General features: G+C 31.0%; 3 protein-coding genes and 1 pseudogene across 3 annotated transcripts; 3 read left to right on the forward strand and 1 right to left on the reverse strand.

The window, feature by feature from the left end:
• The first annotated feature begins 8075 nt into the window (after positions 1 to 8075).
• LOC111896240 (uncharacterized) lies at positions 8076 to 10553 on the forward strand. Its single transcript, XM_023892249.1, has 7 exons — positions 8076 to 8142; positions 8214 to 8386; positions 8492 to 8732; positions 8837 to 8958; positions 9043 to 9503; positions 9614 to 9941; positions 10026 to 10553. The coding sequence occupies exons 1-7, from the start codon at positions 8076 to 8078 to the stop codon at positions 10551 to 10553; spliced, it is 1920 nt and encodes a 639-aa protein (XP_023748017.1).
• A 63-nt stretch (positions 10554 to 10616) lies between these two features.
• Positions 10617 to 11252, forward strand: LOC111896241 (uncharacterized). The gene has a single exon (XM_023892250.1). It carries the CDS (start codon positions 10617 to 10619, stop codon positions 11250 to 11252), a length of 636 nt encoding a protein of 211 aa, XP_023748018.1.
• Positions 11253 to 11300: 48 nt separating this feature from the next.
• Positions 11301 to 11976, forward strand: LOC111896242 (uncharacterized). Its single transcript, XM_042900664.1, has 2 exons — positions 11301 to 11858; positions 11950 to 11976. The coding sequence occupies exons 1-2, from the start codon at positions 11301 to 11303 to the stop codon at positions 11974 to 11976; spliced, it is 585 nt and encodes a 194-aa protein (XP_042756598.1).
• Positions 11977 to 14571: 2595 nt separating this feature from the next.
• Positions 14572 to 14666, reverse strand: LOC111896252 (U6 spliceosomal RNA; annotated as a pseudogene).
• Between the last annotated feature and the right edge of the window lie 4237 nt (positions 14667 to 18903).

The raw sequence follows: 18903 nt of genomic DNA on the forward strand, positions 1-18903 counted from the left end.
AGAGTCTCTTCAAAAGAATGGGTCTCTTGGGTCTACTATTTCTTCAAAACCTCAAGTTTCTGTGTTTAATAGCAAAGTTAATGATTTTAAAAGAGGACATAATCAAGTTAGGTTTAAGAACCAAGGATTACAATGCAAGCATTGCAATCTTAAAGGTCACACTATAGAAAGATGTTATAAACTAATTGGCTATCCAAAGGATTTCAAATTTAAAAATGAAAGTAATAATCAAAACAAGTCTGGTGTTGTCAATTCTTCTTCTGTTAGTGCTAATAATAGCAAGTCTGTTTCTTCTAAGTCTGGTCTTGGGAGTGATGCTCATTTTCTTACTAGTGAGCAATATTCTAAGTTTTTGCGTCTCATTAGTGAGAAACCTGCTTGTGATGATGTGCCTGCTACTGCAAATATGGCAGGTATGTCTATGTTTAAATGTTGTAATTCTTTTGCTAGTTCAAATGATTTTCAAAGCTGGATTGTTGATTCAGGAGCTAATCAACATATGATAGCTTCTGAGTCACAACTTAAAGATGCTATAGATGTGTCTAAACTGAATTTGTCTGTTAAACATCCTAATGGTTCTTCAGCTTCTATTAATAAAATAGGGAATCTTCAATTATCCTCACATCTTACCTTATTTGATGTCTTTGCTGTTCCTGATTTCAATGTTAATCTTTTATCTGTCCATAAACTTTGTAAAGACAGTGGCTGTGAGGTTGTTTTTTCTGAACATACTTGTAAAATCCAGGATTCACTATCAAAGAAGATGGTGGAGAATGGTAGAGAGTCTGGGGGATTATACTATCTTGATTGTGTTCCCTCAGGTATTTCAACAAATAGTGTGTCTAAATGTTATGTTTCTAAACTAACTTGGCATAGTAGACTTGGTCATCCAGCAGACCAAGCTTTAATATCTTTAAAGGGTATTTTAAAACTTGGAAATGAATCTCTTCCTCCTTGTGATGTTTGTCATAAATCTAAACAAACTAGAGAACCTTTTTCACAAAGTCAACATACATCAACCAAGTTAGGTGAATTGGTTCACTTAGATGTCTGGGGTCCTTATAAGCTTGCTTCTGTTGAAGGGTTTAAGTATTTTCTGACTATTGTGGATGATTTTACTAGGGCCACTTGGGTATTTCTTTTAAAATCTAAAATTGAGGTTTTTGATTGTTTTAAATCCTTTGTTAATATTCTTTTAAATCAATTTAATGTTAATGTTAAAATAGTACGTTCAGACAATGGTACTGAGTTTGTTAATAATCAAATGAAGTTCTTTTGTTTTGAAAAGGGCATAATTCATCAAACATCATGTGCTTATACTCCACAACAAAATGGAGTTGTGGAGAGAAAGCATAGGCATATCCTTAATGTTGCTCGATCTCTTTTTTTTCAATCAGGAGTTCCTGTCAAGTATTGGGGAGATGCTGTTTTGACTTCTGTTTTTTTAATAAATAGAATGCCTACTTCTGTTTTAAATGGTCAATCACCTTATGAATTGGTTTTTCAGAGAACTCCTAATTTTGAATATTTAAGGGTTTTTGGTTGTTTATGTTTTGCTGTTAAACCAAATGTTTCTGATAAATTGTCTGAACGTGCTGAAAAATGTATTCTTTTAGGTTATTGTTCTGATAAAAAGGCATATAAACTCCTTAGTTTGGATACTAATTCTTCTTTTGTATCCAGGGATGTGAAGTTTTATGAGTCTGTTTTTCCATACAAGTTGAAATCAACTTCTGTTGATAAAGTTTCGAATATTTTTGGCCCTAGTGATCTCTTTTCCTGTGATGAATTTGAGAATAATAAATATATAAATGATTATATTAATCTTGATGAGCTGAGAGTAGAGTCTCAGTTGGATGGTGCTGATGCAGCCATTGGTATGGATGATGTTGATTCTAGTAATTTTGTCAACCCTGGTGGCGAGGCAGTTGTGCCTCCTACTGATTCATCTGTTCCTTCTTCTTCGAGTGTATCTGAGGAAAGTAGTCAATCAGTCTTAATCCCTTCTTTGGATCAGTCTATAGGTGTCTCTAGATCTAGGCGTGAGTCTCATATGCCTGTTAAGTTCTCTGATTATATTGTAGAAGGTAAGTATAAATATGGTGTTGAAAGAACTATTAACTATTCTTTTCTTGATTCTGAAACTAAGTGTTTTATTTCTAATCTTGATAAAACTGTTGAACCAAAAAGTTATAATGAAGCTTTTTCTGATCCTAATTGGATTAAAGCTATGAATGATGAAATGGAAGCACTTCATCGAAATAATACATGGGAAATAACTGATTTACCTAAAAATAGGAAACCAATTGGATGTAAATGGGTTTATAAGATTAAATACAAGTCAAATGGTGAAATAGATAGATATAAAGCACGTTTAGTTGCTAAAGGTTATAATCAAAGAGAGGGTATTGATTTTGAGGAGACTTTTTCTCCTGTTGCAAAAATTGTAACAGTTCGTATTGTTATTTCTCTCTCTGTTCACTATTCTTGGCCTTTGTATCAGTTGGATATTAATAATGCCTTTTTATATGGAGATCTTACTGAAGATGTTTATATGTCACTTCCACCTGGTTATTACTCTAGTAATGATACTAGAGTATGTAAGCTTACTAAGTCTTTATATGGACTAAAGCAGGCTCCTAGGAAATGGAATGAAAAGCTTTGTGCATCATTGTTTATGTTTGGTTTTAAACAGAGTATAAGTGATTATTCGTTGTTTATTAAGAAAATTGAAGGTTCAATAACTGTTTTGCTAGTATATGTTGATGATATTATTTTAACTGGAAATAGTGAAGTAGAGTTAAAGAAGGTAAAGAATTTTATGAGTAGTCAGTTTTTAATTAAAGATCTTGGAACACTTAAATATTTTTTAGGAATTGAAGTAGTTAAGTTTGATAGTGGTTTATGTTTAAATCAAAGAAAATATTGTCTTGAGTTGTTGCATGAATATGGTATGCTTGGCTGTAAACCTGTGACCACACCTTTGGAAACAAATTTTGTTATAAATTCTGATAATCATGATGGGAAAAATGAATTGTTGGAAAATAAAACTGAATTTCAGAAACTAATAGGTAAACTTATCTATCTTACAGTTACTAGACCTGATATTTCTTATGCAGTCCAGGTCCTTAGTCAGTATATGCATAGTCCTAGAAAGTTACATTTGAATATTGCTTTTAGATTGTTAAGGTATTTGAAAAATAGTCCTGGAAAGGGAATTGCTTTAACCAAATCAAGTGTGTTGGAATTGAAAGGTTTTGTGGATGCAGATTGGGCTAAATGTTTAGCCACAAGAAGATCTGTATCTGGGTATATGGTATATCTTAATAATTGTCTTATTTCTTGGAAAAGTAAAAAACAATCTACTGTTTCAAGATCCTCTACTGAGTCGGAATATAGGGCTCTTGGCTCTATCACATGTGAGATAATTTGGATTTTAAAAGTTCTGTTTGAACTAGAGGTTAAAAATTTTATTCCTGCTTCTGTTTTTTGTGATAATAGTTCCACAATTAAATTAGCTCTTAATCCTGTGTTTCATGAAAGAACAAAACATTTTGAAATAGATCTACATTTTGTTAGAGAAAAAATTTCTAGTGGTGTTTTAAAACTTGTGAAAATTGGTTCAGATGAACAAAATGCTGATATATTAACAAAATCTTTAAGTGTAAAACAACATGAATTTTTTTTAATAAAATGGGTCTTATTGATATTTTCAGAAAATAAATATTTCGATTGAGGGGGGATGTTGAAAATGTGCATTTATTTTGTTACAATCTCATATTTATTTTAAAGAAATTTGTGAAGGGTATATTATGTAAATGTTGTGTTCTGGAAGGATGAAAGTTGTATGCAGGTTATAAAGTTTAAAACACGCGGGTTGAATATGGGTCGGATATAGATCGGATTATATTTGTGGATACAATCCGAGATATAAATAAAGGAGTGAAGGTTCTAGAGATTAATTCACAGAAGTTGTTAGGTCTAGATATTTTCTCCCAGTCTTATCTCTCAAGGGTTCTTCGTTGTTAGTTTGATATATATCTGATTCATTGTATTTTGAGTGAGAGAGGAGGTTGTGTAATCAGTTCTGTTTTTCTCTCATCTTTTGATCATTAGAAATAGTTTAGATTGAGTGACAATCTGAGTGTTTTTTGTAGTGAGTTTTGAGTTGTAAGTATATTGAAAACCACCTGTTTCTTGATCTTAATATGATATGAGAAATGGTGATGTTGGGAAGTTTGTTTTGTGAGTTTTTTAACAGAGATAATGAAAATATATAAAATTGGGTTTTGAGGTTATGCTAATTTTATATTTAATTTAACTGTTTGATGTATACTAGGATGCGAGGCAAAAGTGAAGACAACATTCAACACTCTGTTGACTTACATCAAGAATGCTGCAACTAAGCCAGATGAAGAGAAATTCCGCAAGATCAGACTTACCAATGCTGCCTTTCAGGTCTCACAACTTTTATATAAAAAAAATCCACTTTTAAAAACATTATAATAAAGAAATTGGTATTTTATTTTACATTTAACAGGATAGAGTGGGGAAATTGGAAGGTGGGATTAAGTTTCTTGAGCTGTGTGCAGTTCTTCGGCACCGAGCCTTATGCTTGTGAACGATCAGAATTACCAAAATACCCTCCAAGCAAAGAAATAGATGTCAAATTGAGGGATGAGGAAGCTAGAAGGTTGTTATGTTGTATTTTCTTTAAACTTTTTTTTTCATATTCTATTTGATGAGGCAATATTGACCTATTAACTTATAAATTAGTCGATTTGGGTTAATATCCAACAGGTAATATTTAGTTAAATCCATACAAACGCCCAAATCGCTTTATCAGATATCTTTACTATTGAAAATTAAAATGATAAAAATAACTATTCAAAATCCAAAAGTACAAGAATCTTATTAGTTTTTGTTAATTAATTTATTCAATATAATATGTTGTTATTTGTAATTGTTACATTGGGTTTTTTTTTCATATTAGGACATTATACTTTGAATCTTCAAAGTAAAATACGGTAATTAATTTTGGTATGATTTTTGACAGTTAGTATTTATGATATGATTTAAAATATTTTTGGTATGACTTTTGACAGTTAGTAATATCCGAAAATACATCATATGATACATTATTCCGTCTATAAATCTTATATATTATGTTCTTAAGTTTTACTTTCACAGCACAATTCACCAACAAGGAAACGGAACTAGAAGATTACTCCATTGCATTGCATTACATTTCGTTACACGAATTCAGGTTTCTTTACTTCTTCTATCTGTTTGAAATGATAAAATTCTTATGTCTCAAATACATTTCTTCATTTTCTACTTTACTAGATCGAATTTGGTGTAACCATGTAAAGATTGTTTTTTTAAAAACTGCATCCAGGATGAGGTTTAGATTTTGTTGTTTGCATCATGTTTGTTTGTTTGATTATCAATTCAATATATTGTTATGGTAGTTAAAAATTAGACTGTTATAATTTAAGTTGTTTGAAAATTTAAAGTTTAATTATTGATAAATGATACAGTATTCACAAGATTCATTACGATTCATGAAATTACATATATTGTTTTATGAAGAAACAAAATTAGGTAATTGAAGAGAGTATATTAAATTATTTAAACAACAGATATGAAGAGATTATCTTAAATTCTTAACCATTCAACATTAAATCATAGGATTTAATTCAAAAAGATGTTAAAACAATGAATATCCAAATTATTTAATATTAAATCCAATTAGTTATCTAAAAATAATTGGTGAGATGACATAATGATATGACATTGATTAATTAAAATATATATATATATATATATATATATATATATATATATATATATATATATATATATATATATAATAGTATTTTTTTTATCAAATTATCTTATCATCTTGTTAAATTATGTTTTAGCGATGTTTTTAATTAATTCAATATTATATGCTATATATTTATTTAGATTTTAGAGCGATAGAGCAAAAAACATGATATCGGTCTCGACTCTGAAAACATATTGGGTCTTATTAAAAATAAGTGGATGTTACTATGAATTGGACTTTATTTTAATGTCTTCAGAATTCATATAACATTCTCATGGCCCAAAAGTATAAACAATATTGGGCCTTATTAAAAATTAGCGGTCCTTTTTCTCTCGGTTTATTTGCGAACAGAATTCAGAGTTTCAGAGTTCAGACTCCTATCTTTTTTAGTATTTAAAGCAGTTTTATCCAACAGTCTTCAAAATTTGTTTTTGACTTTTTGTAACATCCATTATTTACTTAAATATTTGTTATCAAATAAATCTTATTAATATTTGTTATTAATATATGCTTTAGGTTTTCTGTAATATTTAATAAATAAATCATATAATAAAACTCTTATTGCTTGGATATTTCAAATTTATGATACATATGTTATTATACTTTGGGCATCTCAAATCGACATAGTTTTTAATATAAATAATGATGTAAATCAATTCTACATCAATCACATCTGACTTTCGTTTTGTAGAATCATGAATGGTCAAATTTACGTTGATGCATTTTCATTGCTACTAAACTACCATTTGTGGTATGTTTTGACACTCGTTCGTGTTGATATCATTTGAAGGGACTCAAGAGCAAACAAACTCTTCATGGTTCTCATTGATCAAAATGTATGTTTAAAAAACTATTTATATTTTATTTTCATTTTCATAATTTATCATAAGTATTTTGTTTATAAAAATATTACATTTTCTATTAGAGAGAGAAATTATTAGCAGTTGTTCAACAACAAATGATGCGTTTTATTTATGGGGGGAATCTATTGGGTGGTGTGTTTTCTTTAAACCATTTCCAAATCAAACCAACCTATGCTGAGTATCCAAGGTATCAAGAATACAGTTTATTACATGGCGATTTGATGATTAAGATCAGCAATAACACACGGTTTAATCGTTTGGCCGATGCTATCATATCATGGTTTCTGGTTTTTCCATTGGTTCCCTCAATAAAAGTTTAGTAGAGGATTGGACAGAGAGAAAAATGATGATCGGTAAATTTAATAACTTATATATATATATATATATATATATATATATATATATATATATATATATATATATATATAGCATTCTAAAGTTTTTAAAATAATAACAAGTTGTCCTTTTAATTATCGCTATTTTTAGATATTGTTGGAAAAATCCTCAAAGGGAAGCAAAACTATTCCCGTTACTATGGTGTACTGACGTTAACTTCGTTCACTTTATATCTCCAAGATGGACCGTAAGTGTTTATTATTATTATTATTATTATTATTATTATTATTATTATTATTATTATTACACTAAAACAAAATTAGGTGACTTTGGAAATATTTGATTATAAATAGGGGGAGTATAATTAAGATGAAACTATATATAACCGACCGAACACACCATCAGATTGTGAAGACTGTCTATGCGATAAAGAGAGTATATAATATTTGTTTCTCGGGTGAAATTGGTTCATTTGGATTCAAGTAAGTTTTTTCTAGAAAATTATAATATTTGTAGTGATATTAAAATAACTAAATCAATACATTTTAATAGTTTTTATCTTATTTTCAGTGAACATTTTGATATCAACCAAACTAAGCAACGTGGAGTTCCAACCGAGGATGCCAGAAGCATTTAACATCATAAATATGTCTAGAAGAATTTTTAATTCCGTGTGAGACATTTGGTGGTGTTTTTTTTCAAGTTTTGACAACTTTTATGAGTGCGTTGCTTTTATAGTTGATCTACATTAATGTTAGACATATTATGGTGAATTTTTTCATGTGTGGTTTATTTTTCTTGTGTTGACTTATGAATTGATAAATAATAATTTTTGGATATCTATGGAAATTTTCATGTGTGGTTTATTTTTCTATTGTGAATTTGGATTACAATTTTTTAGTATAGTTGGTTATTTATTAAGGGTTGTGTTGCTTTCTGAAACACACACATACATGACTACTAAATCACTTGGTCTACATTACAAAATGCTACATTCTTGATGATATAATATGTGCTTATTCTTAACATTTCCATTATAGTGTTCAATGAGGACCGTAGATAAGGGAAACGAAAACTGTGATGATTCCCAAAACCCGATAGATATAGAAAAAGGTATGTCATTTATATAAGTATATATTTGCATTTATAATATATGACTATTTATCCAAATAATATATTTGTAGAAAATCGAAAAAGATACAATAGAAACTATTATGCACGTATTCTAGCTTCGAATCCGTACGTTATAACATTTAAACGGCTTTCTGATCTAGGACCGCTTGATAATTATAGAGTGACTTTGAATGCATCGGTGGAACTTGACCGAAGGGTGTACAATAAGTCGACCACATCTGAGGTATGAATATTAACATTTATCTTTATTCATTTTAAAATTAAAGGTGTCATATTTATTAATATACATATCATATTAATCACCATATTGAACTACACCTTTGCATAGGTTGCTGGTATTTGGGTTGAAGGAAATGACAACATCATTGCATATAAAAGAAGTATTATTGTCTATGGGAGGTCTAACTATAGTACCGAAATTCAACCTCACTTTGGTTGTTATGATCCTTTGTCGTATCCTTTATTCTTTCCCAATGGTGAGTCTCGATGGCATCCTAAAATACCAAGATATGGGGTTGCCATGGATGAGATTCATAGTGACAATGAAGACAATGATGAAGGTTCAGAAGGTACGCCTTTAACATTCTTTTACATATTTAAAACATGTAACAGATATTGCCTTAAATATTTGGATATTAAATTTATATTTTTCACATAAATTATGATATCACAGGATCTACTTCAAAAAAAGACAGAAATACTATAAGTATGCGGGAGTACTATTATTACAAGTTCCATATATGGTCGAATGATAATGTGATTTTGATGGGAGGGAGATTGTTCCAGCAGTTTGCAGTAGATACCTATATAAAGATTGAGACTACACGTTTTGTTTTTGTTGAAAAGAACCAAACCAAAATTTGATCCGATTTATACCAGGGCGTTGTTGATTGCTTCAATGCTGGTGAGGTTCAACCAAGTAGGGTTGGACAGAGAGTTGTGTTACCTGCAAGTTTCATTGGAGGTCCATGTGACATGCGTCGAAGATTTCTGGATGCCATGACTTTAGTTCAAGATGATGGGAGGCCTGATATATTTCTTACCATGACGTACAACCCAAAATGGAAAGAAATCGATGATGAGTTATTGCCTGGACAGTCAGCTCAAGATCGACCGGACCTTGTTGCAAGAGTTTTTCATGCTAAGTTAGAGGATCTCAAGGTACAGTTATTCCAGAGACATATAATTGGTGTGGTGGGGTCATATGTGTATGTGATAGAGTTTCAAAAGTGTGGATTGCCACATGCACATTTCCTCTTAATAATGACACATGGATATAAGATGAATAATCCAGGCGATTATGACAAACTTGTGTGTGCGGAAATTCCCGACCCAATAAGGTTTCCTGAAATGCATGATCTTGTCAAAATTCACATGATGCACGGTCCTTGTGGTAGCTTACAAGAAAAAGTCCATGTATGCAGGGTGTGCCAAAAATATGTCGTTTCAGATATTCTAGGCAATTCAATGAAAAGACATCACAAGGAGAGGACTCATATCCATTATATAGAAGGAGAAATAATGGAATTGAGGTGACTATAAGAAATACAACATTGGATAACAAATGGGTGGCTCCATACAACCCAAAGTTGTTAATGATGTTTAATTGTCATATCAACGTTGAGGTTTGTTCGAGTATAAAGTCTGTGAAGTACCTCTTCAAATATGTTTATAAGGGCCATGACAAACAAGTTATCCATATTGATAAAGACCAAGAAAATGTTGTTATTAATGAGATACGAAAGTTTCAAGACGCACATTATGTGTCCCCTCCTGAGGTATTATGGTGAGTTTTTAGCTTTCATCTTTCAAAAATTCACCCTTGTGTGTTGGCCTTGCAAATACATCTCCCGAATCAACAGTTGGTTAGGTTCAAAGACGGTGACAGAATGGAAGACATTGTTGATAGGGAGAAAGAAAAAAATTCAATGTTGACGGCATTTTTCAAGAAGAATAAAGAAGATTCCAATGCGAGAAAATATTTGTATAAGGATTTTCCCAAACATTTTACATGGAATCGGAGCAACCATTGTTGGAGGACCAGGGAACATAAATCAATGATTGGTCGACTTGTTTATGCTAATCTAGCTGAAGGAGAGAGATACTACCTACGCTTGCTTTTATGTCATATTACTGGGCCTACCCGCTTTGAAGATTTGTATACAGCCAATGGTGTATTACATCCTACATTTCGAAAAGCAGCTCTTGAAAGAGGTTTAATAGAGACCGATGATAATTTATCACAGTGTCTTGTAGAGGCTTCCTTATTTCAATTTCCCAGCGCACTTAGAAGGTTATTTACGACGATGCTGATTTTTTGTGAACCAAGAAATGTTTGCAAGTTATGGGACGACCACTATGATTCTCTTTCTGAAGATTATAGGAAATAATATGGATGTGCCGAACGAGTGAAAAATATGGTCCTCATCGACATTAGAGTCTTCCTAGAATCTATGAGTAAAAAGCTTAGTGATTATGACCTTCCAAATGTCAGTGCACACATCGATTTACAATCAAGAGGCCATCGTGAGGTGCAAGAAGAATACTCTATAAATGTGGAATATGAAGACTTACATGCGCGAGACTCTCTCAATCCAGACCAGAAGTTTGCATATGATGAGATAATGAGGCATGTGGATCAAAATATTTCGGGTGTGTTCTTCATAGATGGTCCCGGTGGAACTGGAAAGACATTTTTGTACAAAGCTTTGTTGGCCAATATTCGTGCCCGTGGTCTTATTGCACTTGCAACTGCCACGTCAGGTGTTACGGCTAACAACATGCCAGGAGGGAGAACAGATCATTCACGATTTGGAATTCCCCTCAATCTTGATAATAACTCGATGTGCAAGATCACTAAACAAAGCGGGAAGGCTCAGATACTTCGCAAGGCAAAGGTAATCATATGGGACGAAGTAGCAATGGCTAAGAGGCAGGCAGTAGAAGCAGTTGATCGGACAATGCAAGACATCACATATGAGAAGCTCCCTTTCAGTGGAAAGATAATGGTTATGGGAGGTGACTTTAGACAAGTGTTTCCGGTCGTGAGACGCGGCACTCGAGCACAAATTGTTGACTCTAGCTTATGAATCTCACCTCTATGGGCTTCAGTTAAAAGACTTCGATTAAATATCAACATGAGAGCGATAAATGACCCACGGTTTTTTGATTTTCTATTACGAGTTGGTGATGGAAAGGAGGAAACATTGGACGAGTCCTATATTCGTATACCAGATAACATGTCCATTCCATACACTGATAAAACTAAATCAGTGGACGCTCTGATTGATGCAATATTTCCTTCTTTGCAATTCAACGGCGCCGATTCAAAATTTATCATTTCAAGGGCGATATTGTCAACTAAAAATGAAAGTGTTGATGAGATTAATAATAAGTTGATCGAACGATTTTCTGGCGAGCAAAAAGTTTACTATAGTTTTGATGAAGCAGAAGATGACAAAAATAACTTATATCCGATGGAATATTTGAACTCGCTAAATGTTAGTGGTGTACCCCCTCATTATCTTCGGTTAAAAACTGGGTGCCCTGTAATACTTTTGCGAAATATCGATCCTTCAAATGGGTTATGTAATGGCACCAGATTGATATGTCGAACTTTCCAACGAAATGTCATTGATGCAGAGATAGTTGTTGGCCAACATGCTGGAAAAAGAGTGTTTTTACCAAGAATTCCTGTATGTCCGTCTGACGATGAGATTTTCCCATTCAAACTTAAGAGAAATCAGTTTCCAATTCAGCTTAGTTTCTCTATGACAATCAACAAAGCTCAAGGACAACCAATTCCAAATGTAGGTGTTTATCTACCAGAATCGGTATTCTCACATGGCCAGCTTTATGTGGCGTTGTCCAGAGGAAGATCACGTGTCAATACCAAGGTATTAGTAAAGCCGGAAAAAACGTTTGATAATGATGGAATCTACACATCAAACGTTGTGTACAAAGAAGTGTTATGTGATTAACAAGGTACAATCAACAACTTATTATTTTACAATTTCTTCAAATATGTATCTTAGATGCTTATTTGATGTTTAATGCAGGGCTAGCAGATGAAGCAACATGATTGCAGATTGGTGTAGTTTATATATTGGACATGTTATAAATGTACAAAACTACATGGTTGTAGATTGTTGTTATTTATATATTGTAAAATCAAGTATGAACTATTAGATGAATTATTTGAGATGTAGACTCAACTTTTGTCGTATTGTATGACTATGCACCTAGCAAGAAACCATCTGTTGAAATGAACTATTCGACACAAAATAGTCTACCAAATGGCCGCAATGAATAGCTCACGTCTAAAGGAAACTAATCATCACATTAAAAGTCCCAATATATATATATATATATATATATATATATATATATATATATATACACACACACACACACACTAAAAGTCCCAATATTTTCATCAATTTGACAATAAAATTCTAAACTTTATTTTTTTGACAGTAAAGTCCAAATTACCGGCAATTTTTGACACATTTACCCTTTTTTTTCGGTTAGCCGGTAATTAGGACTTTTTTGTCAAAAAAAATAAAGTTTAGGACTTTCTTGTCAAATCGATGAAAAATATTAGGACTTTAGTGTGTATATATATATATATATATATATATATATATATATATATATATATATATATATATATATATATATATATATATATATATATATATATATATAAACTATTTAAAAACAATTAATTACTTTTTACATATTACTTTAAAAGACAAAGAGTCACATCATTGCATTTTACAATCAAAATCACCTACGCTTCCATGGTATATGTCGTATGCATCCTGTAGAATGTATCTTTTAGCCATATTTTTTCCTAGTTTGGCTTAATATGTTATATGTCCCTCATCCCATGTATTTAAGACAAAATTCGACACTTTTTTGCATTGTTCTAATTATTCATGAGTCGATATAAAGGGTTCTACAAAAGTAATATCACAGATTTAAAACTTTTTTTTTAAATACAAGTTGATTGAAAGTGGAATGCCTAAGTTAAAAACATAAAGGGCAAATATGTATGTACATGAATTCAGGGGGATCTAGTAGGTGTCCCAGATGCACTACTCAATTTCGTCTCCCAAATATAAATATTTTTCAAAAAAATTGTATTATTATGATTTTTGCAACTACCAAAATAATTGAGCAACTAGTATGGTTGTGAGTTATGCTCCATAAACAATACAATTTTAAAAAATGCCCAATCTTTATTTTGTGTGGAAGAGAGGACAAGGTCACAAGGGCACAACTGCACCAGGAAGAAGAGAAAAAAACAGAAGTGGAAAAGCTTGATCGAATGGGTGGAGTTCAGAAAAGCAAGCAATTGCCATTTGGGTGAAAATGTAGATTCCGAGTATCAATGCCTTTAAAGGAGGATACAAGCCTTGAAAGAGGGGATGATCAATGCTTTTGACTACCCAACATTGCCTATTACACAAAATATATACTGAATCATTTCATATATAAATTCCATTCTAATACTCAGATTATCTCAACAAGTGTTTATTAAAATATTAGAACAAAAAGTGAGGGATATTCATATGAAAGTGATTTATGTTATTTATTTAACCGGTAAAAGGACTATTTCTAAACGGTAATAACAACCATATTGGTTTAATATGCACAAAAAAAATCTTAGTGACTTAATACGGACAAGCTGGAAACCTTATTACCCTCCTAAGTCATTATCCCTAATTATTTAGAAAATATGCTTACTAATCAATGTGACTGATTTGTTTGACTGAAAATAGTTGCTTCCATTTAAAGTTATCTCACAACCCTTCCAGAACTTCTAAGTCCAAAAACTCATATGATTGATGATCTTCATTATATAAATATGCAACATTTTATCAATAACTTCTTTTTTGTCATTTAAATGTTTACATGAACACATCCATATGTACAAAAACAAAATCTCACTTTGATACCTCCCATCAATGTCTACATTTGATAACGAATGAAAATGTAAAACCAACAGGGACTTGTAGAGGATGTCTATTATCAATTATTTTATAAAAAGCAAAACCACAACATGAACTAAGAAACTGAAGTTGCAAAATGAATAAAAAAAATCAGCACATAAACAAATACATACATACTATATACAACACATAAACGGAAGTTTATAAAGCATGAAACTTAATGACAGGAAAAGTAAAAAACTTAAGGGATACTTTATAGAAAGAAAGATCACCCTTACTTGCCACAAATGGTTGAAGACATCAACAAGAAGATCAATCTGACCATAGAATCCACATGTTGTCTGAGCATGACTTCAGTAGATGAACTACTGAAACGTAAGAATCGCAATTGAACTCTATTAGCATTTGGAAAGGGAATTAGGGTTCCAGAGAAGACGACGAAGGGTTAAAAAAATTTTTGGACCATTTCTCGATTTGTGTGTGTCATCCTGGCCACGCTAATCTTCTCTATATCGTTCCAATTTTATCGGATGTCCCCAAAGGGACGACTATAGGTGAAGAGCTTCGCCATATAGAGGAGTAGCATGTTATATGAGATGACGCGAGTTCTAAACGAAGTAGTTTACTGTTGATGGTCATATATTCTCAATGTCTTTAAAATTAGGGTTAATGACTTAGGAGGGTAATAAGGTTTCCAGTTTGTCCGTATTATGTCACTAAGGTTTTTTTTGTGCGTATTAGACCAATATGGTTGTTATTACTGTTTAGAAATAGTCCTTTTTACCCGTTAAAACCGGTAAAAGGACTATTTCTAAGCAGTAATAACAACCATATTGGTCTAATACACACAAAAAAACCTTAGTGACCTAATACGGATAAACTGAAAACCTTATTACCCTCCTAAGTCATTATCCATTTATTTATTCATTTAAAAAGAATAAAGAATCATGATAAGTGTCTAAAGTCGAAACAATTTTTTTTCAATGAATAAATAAAAGACAAATGGAAATATTACCTCCGAATTTATATTCCTACAATGCATGTATTATACAATTATAGAAATATGCATACGTGTAGATGTCAAATTTAAATAAGTCGAGAGCTACTAGTTTGTTGTTTTTAATGCACGCACACCTTTAAAAAGATTTACATTATTATATTTGATCGATTTTTTTTTTGTCTCATTATTGTTGTAAATTTATGTGCCTGTCATTGCATCAATTGCCATATTTTTCAAGATAATCTTTAAAACATAACATATAATGTACCATATGCATTAACTATTGTACATTGTTTTCGTATGTAGACACTCTTAATCAAGTTATTCGGGTTAACCAAAATATGAATAAAAGCAAAGAATTTTACCTGAAACCTTCTAGGTTTGTCGGATTAACCCGAATAACCTAAATTTTCTTTTAGACCCTATGAAACCCGACCCAATTTATCTAATTCGGGTTTGGGTTTTTCTAGCACCCCTATTTCCATAATTTCAGAATAACCTCCCTTATCGATACTCTTGAGCAATCACTTTTAGTTGTAAAGTAATCTTGTATGCCTTCTATTAAGTTTGACTCACTTTTCATGTTCTCTTTTATATTTAAGTATATATAACCCAAATATGCTATCCACTAGCTTGAAACAAGGCAACACTAAAAACAATCATTACTGTTTCCTTCATTGATCGTCTCTCAAATCTCAATGTAGTAACATCACTAGAATACTATTTGTTCGTTAATTTAAAATAATCCCAAAAAATATTAGACAAGTCCACCATAAGAAAGTAGATTAAGAATGTCATATTGTTTTCAACATTTAAAACGTCTTTTAAAATATTTTCATATTACTTTATTTCGTCTAGATCCACATTTGAAATATTATAATTTTTCACTTCTTAAAAAAAAGTCTACCCTAAGAATCTCCAATTAAATCACCTTAATCGGTAAAGAAGTCATACTTAAAGTCTACTCCTACTAACTATCATACTATGATCAAAAGACTTTCAAAATTAAGTTATCATAGACTAAAAAAATATTATAAAACATGATTAGTATATACCATGTAATATCATAAAGCACATAATTATATATAACTACAAACAGACTCGAGATCATTTTAATCCGTAAATAATTATACGCACCTTAATTAGACGTTCGCAAAGCTCTTAACTTATTAATTAATTAATTTAAATTTCCACTTAATTAATTATCTTAGATAATGAGTATAACTGTCAACAACATGAAATGTCAATTTGATGGCATGTTCATCAATCATGCATGCGTCCAAATCCTCAAGTTTATTTTTTCTTTCACTCTGCCACTATATGTATTTATATGCATAATATACATTTTGATAACTAAAGCGGCACACCTATCTACATCTCTACACATAAAAGAATGTATATGTACGTGAAATTCAACAAACCCACTCACAAAATCTCTGGCTAGTTGCTAACACTCACTCGAATATTGTTGACATCGATACATCATAGGTTTCTGTTTAGTGTAAAACATATAGGGTTATTAATTTTGTTGGCCTCGACAACCACCACACGTCACCACTCGAATTTATAGTGTAATTTTTTGTTTCCTATTCAGGTACACCCATTAAAAAAATATGTGCAACTACAGCCATAATTCCTACATCCACCTTTACTTCACGCTTTGGAGTATCCTGTAACATAACCAAAAGCTTAAGAGTTTGGTTGATATCTATAAACAAGATGATAAAAAATAGAATAAGATGATATCTATAAACAAGATGATATCTATAACCAAAAGCTTCGGAGTATCCTGTAACATAACCAAAAGCTTAAGAGTTTGGTTGATATCTATAAACAAGATGATAAAAAATAGAATAAGATGATATCTATAACCAAAAGCTTCGGAGTATCCTGTAACATAACCAAAAGCTTAAGAGTTTGGTTGATATCTATAAACAAGATGATAAAAAATAGAATAAGATGATATCTATAAACAAGATGATATATATAACCAAAAGCTTCGGAGTATCCTGTAACATAACCAAAAGCTTAAGAGTTTGGTTGATATCTATAAACAAGATGATAAAAAATAGAATAAGATGATATCTATAACCAAAAGCTTCGGAGTATCCTGTAACATAACCAAAAGCTTAAGAGTTTGGTTGATATCTATAAACAAGATAAATAGAATATGATATCTATAAACAAGATGATATCTATAACCAAAAGCTTCCGAGTATCCTGTAACATAACCAAAAGCTTAAGAGTTTGGTTGATATCTATAAACAAGATGATAAAAAATAGAATAAGATGATATCTATAACCAAAAGCTTCGGAGTATCCTGTAACATAACCAAAAGCTTAAGAGTTTGGTTGATATCTATAAACAAGATGATAAAAAATAGAATAAGATGATATCTATAAACAAGATGATATATATAACCAAAAGCTTCGGAGTATCCTGTAACATAACCAAAAGCTTAAGAGTTTGGTTGATATCTATAAACAAGATGATAAAAAATAGAATAAGATGATATCTATAACCAAAAGCTTCGGAGTATCCTGTAACATAACCAAAAGCTTAAGAGTTTGGTTGATATCTATAAACAAGATAAATAGAATATGATATCTATAAACAAGATGATATCTATAACCAAAAGCTTCCGAGTATCCTGTAATATAACCAAAAGCTTAAGAGTTTGGTTGATATCTATAAACAAGATGATAAAAAATAGAATAAGATGATATCTATAACCAAAAGCTTCGGAGTATCCTGTAACATAACCAAAAGCTTAAGAGTTTGGTTGATATCTATAAACAAGATGATAAAAAATAGAATAAGATGATATCTATAAACAAGATGATATCTATAACTAAAAGCTTCGGAGTATCCTGTAACATAACCAAAAGCTTAAGAGTTTGGTTGATATCTATAAACAAGATGATAAAAAATAGAATAAGATGATATCTATAACCAAAAGCTTCGGAATATCCTGTAACATAACCAAAAGCTTAAGAGTTTGGTTGATATCTATAAACAAGATGATAAAAAATAGAATAAGATGATATCTATAAACAAGATGATATCTATAACCAAAAGCTTCGGAGTATCCTGTAACATAACCAAAAGCTTAAGAGTTTGGTTGATATCTATAAACAAGATGATAAAAAATAGAATAAGATGATATCTATAACCAAAAGCTTCGGAGTATCCTGTAACATAACCAAAAGCTTAAGAGTTTGGTTGATATCTATAAACAAGATAAATAGAATATGATATCTATAAACAAGATGATATCTATAACCAAAAGCTTCCGAGTATCCTGTAACATAACCAAAAGCTTAAGAGTTTGGTTGATATCTATAAACAAGATGATAAAAAATAGAATAAGATGATATCTATAACCAAAAGCTTCGGAGTATCCTGTAACATAACCAAAAGCTTAAGAGTTTGGTTGATATCTATAAACAAGATGATAAAAAATAGAATAAGATGATATCTATAACCAAAAGCTTCGGAGTATCCTGTAACATAACCAAAAGCTTAAGAGTTTGGTTGATATCTATAAACAAGATAAATAGAATATGATATCTATAAACAAGATGATATCTATAACCAAAAGCTTCGGAGTATCCTGTAACATAACCAAAAGCTTAAGAGTTTGGTTGATATCTATAAACAAGATGATAAAAAATAGAATAAGATGATATCTATAACCAAAAGCTTCGGAGTATCCTGTAACATAACCAAAAGCTTAAGAGTTTGGTTGATATCTATAAACAAGATGATAAAAAATAGAATAA

This window comes from Lactuca sativa, chromosome 3, assembly GCF_002870075.4.
Source record: "Lactuca sativa cultivar Salinas chromosome 3, Lsat_Salinas_v11, whole genome shotgun sequence".
Classification (NCBI taxonomy): Eukaryota; Viridiplantae; Streptophyta; class Magnoliopsida; order Asterales; family Asteraceae; genus Lactuca; species Lactuca sativa.